This window comes from Gadus chalcogrammus, chromosome 10 (genome assembly GCF_026213295.1).
Source record: "Gadus chalcogrammus isolate NIFS_2021 chromosome 10, NIFS_Gcha_1.0, whole genome shotgun sequence".
Classification (NCBI taxonomy): domain Eukaryota; kingdom Metazoa; phylum Chordata; class Actinopteri; order Gadiformes; family Gadidae; genus Gadus; species Gadus chalcogrammus.
This window is the reverse complement of record NC_079421.1, coordinates 17,269,976-17,276,840: the sequence shown is the minus strand read 5'-3', so window position 1 is coordinate 17,276,840 and position 6,865 is coordinate 17,269,976. Positions and strand designations below refer to the sequence as shown.

The window sequence follows — 6,865 nt, the reverse complement described above, 5'->3', positions numbered from 1 at the left end:
ACTGTCATGGAAACATTAGCTTCTTCTGATATGTTATAATATACATTATCAGCATATTATTAGTTGAATTATTTCAATAACACAATATAGACCAAAAAACATACAATTAATGCAATTCGTTTTCATGTATTTGCACCCAAACAAGTGTAATTCTAGTGAGTTTATCACTATTAAGTAGTCAAATAGGTAGCTTCATGTCCCTGTCCTTTTGAAATGAGGTAGGTTATATGATGTGTGTCGCAGCAGCATCATAAGGCCAACGCATGTTGACTTGATTGGTTGGTCTGTATTGCGGCACGGCCATGCTTCAATATTGGACCCTTGATCAATTTTATGAGCTACACCTGTGTCAGTCCTACTGTGAAAATAAGTTATTTCTAAAATGAGTTTAATCTATTCGGGTAGATTGTTCATGTTTTAGTTTCAGTTTACATATATTACATATACATAGCCAAATAGAATAACTTAAAACTTATTTGGAAAAAAGTAACTAAAACAGAGTTTTCAAACAAAAACTAAATTCATCTGAAAGTCTAGATTGGTCTTGAATAATATTATAATAGCACATTGAATCTAATTACCCGCCTGGCCTACACTTTGAACCACGCCGGAGTCAAATGTCCGATGTGAAACCATAGGTTTGTTTCTGCTATCGGCTCCTGCATGATTCCCTCCTCAGCAACTCCACTTCCTAGATCTCAATCACATGGCTCCCTGTCACGGTTTGGTAGCCTTTTCACTTGCAGTTCGAGCGGTTGAGTAAACGGTGACATCCCTCGAAATCTGACTGGCTAAAAGGTTTCCTGACTGGATTGGAGGGGTGTAGGAGATACCATCGCTAGGCAGATACTATTTGGGTTCGACCATTAGGGCATTCCGGAGCAGGCACAGCGTGGATACGGCGTACGACTTTTTTTTTTTCCTAACTCTACAATCGGGAGTAGTCTAGTTTACCGCCTCCATTGTGAAACGCCGTTGGTAAGTAACCACTCAATAAAGCACTCAATCTCAGTAATGTTACAATATAAGCAACCCCAATGTCGAGTCTTTTTTCAGTTATGTGTTTGTGTAGCCTTCAGATGTTGAACAATTTAGTCTGTCTCGGTGATGTCTGCTCCTGGAAAGTAAAACCCATAGAGGATGTAGTAATTAAATCTGCCTGGATGGCTTTTTTGCTGTTAATCACATTCCACATGTTAATTAAATGATCTTAATTTTCTCCCTTATTTTATAGGTGTTGTAATTTAGTCCAAGTGCCATTTTCAATCATATCATGGATGATGTTTTCAACACCCAAGAAGGACTGAACCGGTCTACGTTATTCAGCACACACTTTAACTCTAATTGCCGCTTTGATGAGGAGTTTAAATACATTCTGCTGCCAGTGTCATACAGCCTTGTGTTTGTGTTCGGCTTTCTGCTGAACTCCATGGCCCTGTGGGTGTTCATCACCAAGATGCGCCCGTGGAACACCAACACGGTGTTCATGTTCCACCTGTCGCTCTCCGACTTCCTGTACGTCCTGTCCCTGCCCACGCTCATCTACTACTACGCCAACCGCAGCCACTGGCCCTTCGGCCTGTTTGCCTGCAAGAGCGTCCGCTTCCTCTTCTACGCCAACCTCTACTGCAGCATCCTCCTGCTCACCTGCATCAGCGTGCACCGTTACTTCGGCATCTGCCACCCTATCAAAGCGCTGCGGCTGGTGAAGCCGCGCCACGCCCACCTGGTGTGCGGCCTGGTGTGGCTGGCGGTGACCATCTGCCTGGTGCCCAACTTCATGTTCGTGACCACCTCGCGGCGCGACAACGACACTATTTGCCACGACACCACCAGCCACGGGTTCTTCGACCAGTACGTGGACTACAGCTCGGTGGTCATGGTGCTCCTCTTCGGCGTGCCCTTCCTGGTCATCGTGGTGTGCTACTGCCTGATGGCCCGGGCGCTGTGCCGGCCCAAGAAGGGGCTGTCCCAGAGCCGGCAGGGATCCTCGTCGCGGCAGAAGTCCATCAGGATGATCGTGGTGGTGCTGGCGGTGTTCGCCCTGTGCTTCGTGCCGTTCCACGTCACGCGCACGCTGTACTACGCGGCGCGCGTGCTGCACCTGGACTGCAGCCTGCTGAACATCATCAACTTCGCCTACAAGATCACCCGGCCGCTGGCCAGCGTCAACAGCTGCATCGACCCCGTCCTGTACTTCCTGGCCGGCGACAAGTACCGCTCCAAGCTGTTGTCTGCCCTCACGGGGAACAGAAGGGTGATCAGCTCCATTCCCTCCGAGGGACACGCCGCGACCAGACGCAACAACAACAACAACAAGGCCAACCCGGCCATCCCGCTGGCCTTGAAGGACACTGACTCCAAACCCAGTGGAGATGGATAGAATTGAACATGTTTTTGTTTTATCTACGTATATTGTGCTCATCGCCTGGCTACGTACATTTGAACCGAGAATTGAACGTTTCTAGTTCAAGCACTAGATATTCGAGGTACATATTTTGCAGGGACTGGTCCAAGCGGTACCACAAAAGAACACTGTCATGAACACTATTGTGTTGTGGACTGTGGTTTCAGGGCGTGACATGGCATTATGCCTTTATTGGAAGGCACCCTGCTATAGTGGGATATAATGCGCTGGGTGAGCACACATGTTTTCAAGTGATACCAAAAATATAATTTTGTCTGTTCTGTTGTGCGATAACAATGTTTGTCATGCCATAAAAGTAAAATACGCAGTTTATGAACCGTGACTCTGACCAGCTGTTTGGTAATATTATGTCTAAAATGATTGTTAGACATGAGGTAATGTGAGGTTCTATTATATTTAACTCTTAAAAATAAGAATAAACAAACCAAAGCCTGCAGAGCCTCTTTCTCCAGCTGTTAGTATTTGGTCCCTAGGATGAACAGCTGCTTCTTGCATCTGCACGCTGTTACATTTGAGCTGAATGAGAGCTGGGAACCAGACTAGTTCTGGCCGAGGCTAAGGACAAATACTGAACAGCCCACGCCTCTTTGGATAACCCCTGGAGGGGATAAATGGGCTTTCCCTTCACTGCCCTCTAGTGGTTGAACCGATTTGGTTGCATCGGGGTTATTTTCTTTTTGGAAACCACTATTACGCAATTTCCTAATATCTTGGCACCGTATGGGGACAATGCTGGGAAGATCTATGTGCTTTCTACACTCGCTGTATACGTCGAATCTGTCTGTGTCTATGATGTATTGTTTTTCTGTTATAAGTATAATTATGTGAACTGTTTTGAGGTTCAGCATTTTTGGTATATAAACCAATATACTTGTATATGTATAACTATATTAACTGTCATATAGTTGGTATGCAATGATTGTTTTTCTGAATATATGAAGTATTTGTGATTTAAGGTGTGTGTGTGTGTGTGTGTGTGTGTGTGTGTGTGTGTGTGTGTGTGTGTGTGTGTGTGTGTGTGTGTGTGTGTGTGTGTGTGTGAATGTAGATGAATTAATTTGTAATATTCTATTTGACACAAGAAAACCCTGGCCTATGAAAGAAGAATCATGAAGAGATGTAAGGTTGTCAAGAGGACCTATTATCCCCTACCCTGTAAGGTCATAGGCCTACATGCTACAAAGGTACATAATACAGGATATAAGAAACCTTCACAGTAAACATTACATCCTTAATTTAAAAGTAGGTAGTAAGGATTTAGGACGGTATTATGAGTTTGAGTTAAACTAATAATACATATTTATATAAATCCCTGGAATAATTATCCATATATTTTATAGGACTCATATTTAATTAGGTAACAGGAAGGTGGATTTTGTGTTTCATTTTACTTTTTCAAAATTTGTAGTATAATTAATTAAACATTTGGTAATAAAACTATTTTCCCTTACTTTATAAAAGGCATGTAGTTGATGCACTTTAGCTTATTTCATATATTTCTATGATAAGGACCCAAGTGTATACATAAATAGAATACAAATATAATAAAATGGGTTTGAATTCAATTTGTTAAATAAAGCAACGCCAACTACTCCACACTTAGACCTACCATCTTGACATGTCCCTTTAATTTAATTGTTTAAACCGTTCTTATGGAGGAAATTAGTTTATTAAATACATAGCACATATGTGTTACCTGCGGTTTTGAGGTTACCATTTAATACTCAAATTATTTATATTTGTTACTTAAATTGTAGGAAATGGATGTCAGGGACCCGCTCAAAGGGCCACTTATACGCTGACATTTGACATAATTTGAATTTAGATTTTCATAAATACATTCAGTTTAATTATTATTGTTTTCTATTTTATTATTTTCCGGCAATGTTTATCCAAATGTTTGTGTAAGGCAAATTCAATATTGTTTCCCCTACTGGATTTTGTACCTGTGCCATACATTCATTTCACACCGGTAAGGGCAATGACAAGGCTAAACTTTAGCGATTCAAGGATAAGAGCTAATAAATAAACTACTGAAATAGAAGCTTAACAATTAGACTCTAGCTGCCCCTCATGATTGACACGTTGTCGCTTGTTTTCCTCGGGGTCAAGGTTTTTAGGTCAGCGTAAGGGCGCCTCCAAGTGGCCGAGCGTGCTACGTCAAGAGACCCCAACCATCAAATTACTTTTTCAGTAACAGGTAGGAGTGATGGATAGCCAAATTGCAAATGGCCTCGGGACAACAACGTAATAACAGGTGTCATTTACGCCTCAAGCGGGACACAATGGTGGTGAAATGATTGTTTGACAACTGCCTGCTGTGCACATTTTAGGCTACCTTAATTTCCAAACGAGCTATTTAGCTTCTTTGAGTTACATGTCTTGTCATAATGGCTCATTGTCGGATGTGGGGTGATTGATTTCTGTTGAACTTGTAAAATGGACAGAATTAATCATTTTAATCAATTAAAGCATTGCCTAAAACTAAGTAGGATAAGGCTATAAAACCACTCTTACTGACTTTGCCTGTAGGCCTACTCTATTAATTTTATTAAATAATTTGCAAACATGCAAATGTTCTGAATTACGGAAGTAAGCAACGGCCGACTATGTATACATGTAGGCTACATAATATGTTGTTTGAAATAAGAATGAAACTACTACCTCTAATTACTTTACATGCCGTCTAAAAAAAGATACCTTCATTTTTCAATCTAGATTGATAACCTGATTATCTTGATGAAATAGATAACCAAAGTTTACGTCATTTGGCTTCAGAAGTTATTCCAACTAGTTTAATTATGCTCTACGGTTACACTACGGAAGTGAAACTAGCCGGATATCACATTTTATTTCCTTAAAGGGAAAAATGCGTAATTTATTATTTGAACATGCCAAAAGTCCTTCCTTCCGCACAATTTAGCCTGCAAGATATCATGGAACCCAGAGGTTGACGGTCGTGTTACAAAAAATGCACTGGTCTACAAACAAGTAGGCCTAAATATAAAATAAAAACGATTTCATACCAATTTTATTTTATCATAACAAGTGTCCGTCTTGTTTACTAGGTTGTTAACCCATCGATTTGACTCAATGAAGTCAAGGCAAGTTAAATTGAAATATATTTCTAGTCAAATTTAGCAAATGGGAACCAATGTGTTTACACCTCCCAATTTCATATAGTTTGCCTCCATCCCATTATTTTGTTATTAAACAATAAACTAGCCATATAGGTTATCTAGACATGTGCTACACTGCAAGTCCAAACCCCTGGCCTGACCTAAATAGAATGGCGCATATGTTGAGCGTTGAACATTTCTATTTGTGTTCCTCTCTTGTTGGGCGAATTATAAGGCAGAATTGAAGAATTTCAAGGACGCGTGGACTCCAATTAACCGGAGAGCCTGAGAGTGGAGGGGAAGATTGACACACAGAGGAGAGAAGTTCATTATTCCCCTGAAAAGGAAACCAATAGCTTTCACGATCACCATGGTAACTGGCCTTTCTTTTTGCCGTCAGACCTATGCTACGGTACTTCTCGGCATTAAGAACCTTGCAAGGTAAACGGGGAAATATTAGTTTCCAGTGCCTATAGACGTTGGATATTGATTGCCGTAAAGATTCATGAACTCTGCTATCATCACATACCTTTCTCTATATTCTGCATTTTGTGCAAAAATAATGATAAAAGTCAAATTGGATGAGCGTGGCGGTCAGTTCGATATGTGCCTGGAGGGCTCGTGCATCTTAACTTTTTTCTGACATTTAATCGCAAAATTGTAATATATATATATATATAATAAATATTTAAAAAAGCCAAAAATCATACACACATGGTGAAGGTAACAACTTGAGCCACAGCAAAAAAAAGCAACTAGGCCTGTCTAATATTATACGTATTACACAACACATACACAATGTATAAACACTGACCTTCTCTCACATGAATGTCGAGGCTAACCTCCCTGCTAGCATCTGTAGCCGCCTGCAGGTGACCTTGCTTGTGCTCTCCTATAGACTCTGCCATGTTGCCGAAGAGGTCACAGCCGCGCACAGGCCCAGGCCATCGCGGCGGGCGGGTGGGAGGGGGCAGTGCTGGAGGTAAGCTAGTTAGTGGAGGACTGCTGTGGATTAGCATAGCTGGAGACTGGGAGACATGGCGGGCAGGGGTAGCTTGGGGGAGTAGGTGGTGGTGGTGTTGGATGGGGTGGGTGATTGCGAGGCTGGGTTTATGGCACTCCTGGCAAATTGTTTTAACCCCTATTACAGCTGTGGCGTGTGGCTCCTCTTATCTAGGCCTCTGCAGCCACTCATTAATATTCCGTACATATGGCAGTGCTTTTTGTATCATTGTCTATTAATGGGAGGGATAATCGCTCATTCAATTATCAGGCAGTCAAGAAAAGACCAACTCTGTGCCGCTGTGCGCCTGGTTCA

The 6,865-nt window shown here is 41.8% G+C and overlaps 1 protein-coding gene across 1 annotated transcript; it reads left to right on the top strand.

Annotated features, from left to right (window-relative positions):
- The first annotated feature begins 186 nt into the window (after nt 1-186).
- p2ry4 (pyrimidinergic receptor P2Y4) lies at nt 187-4,961 on the top strand. Its single transcript, XM_056600301.1, has 2 exons — nt 187-978; nt 1,235-4,961. Exon 2 carries the CDS (start codon nt 1,274-1,276, stop codon nt 2,381-2,383), a length of 1,110 nt encoding a protein of 369 aa, XP_056456276.1. The 5' UTR covers nt 187-978; nt 1,235-1,273; the 3' UTR covers nt 2,384-4,961.
- The last annotated feature ends 1,904 nt before the right edge of the window (nt 4,962-6,865 follow it).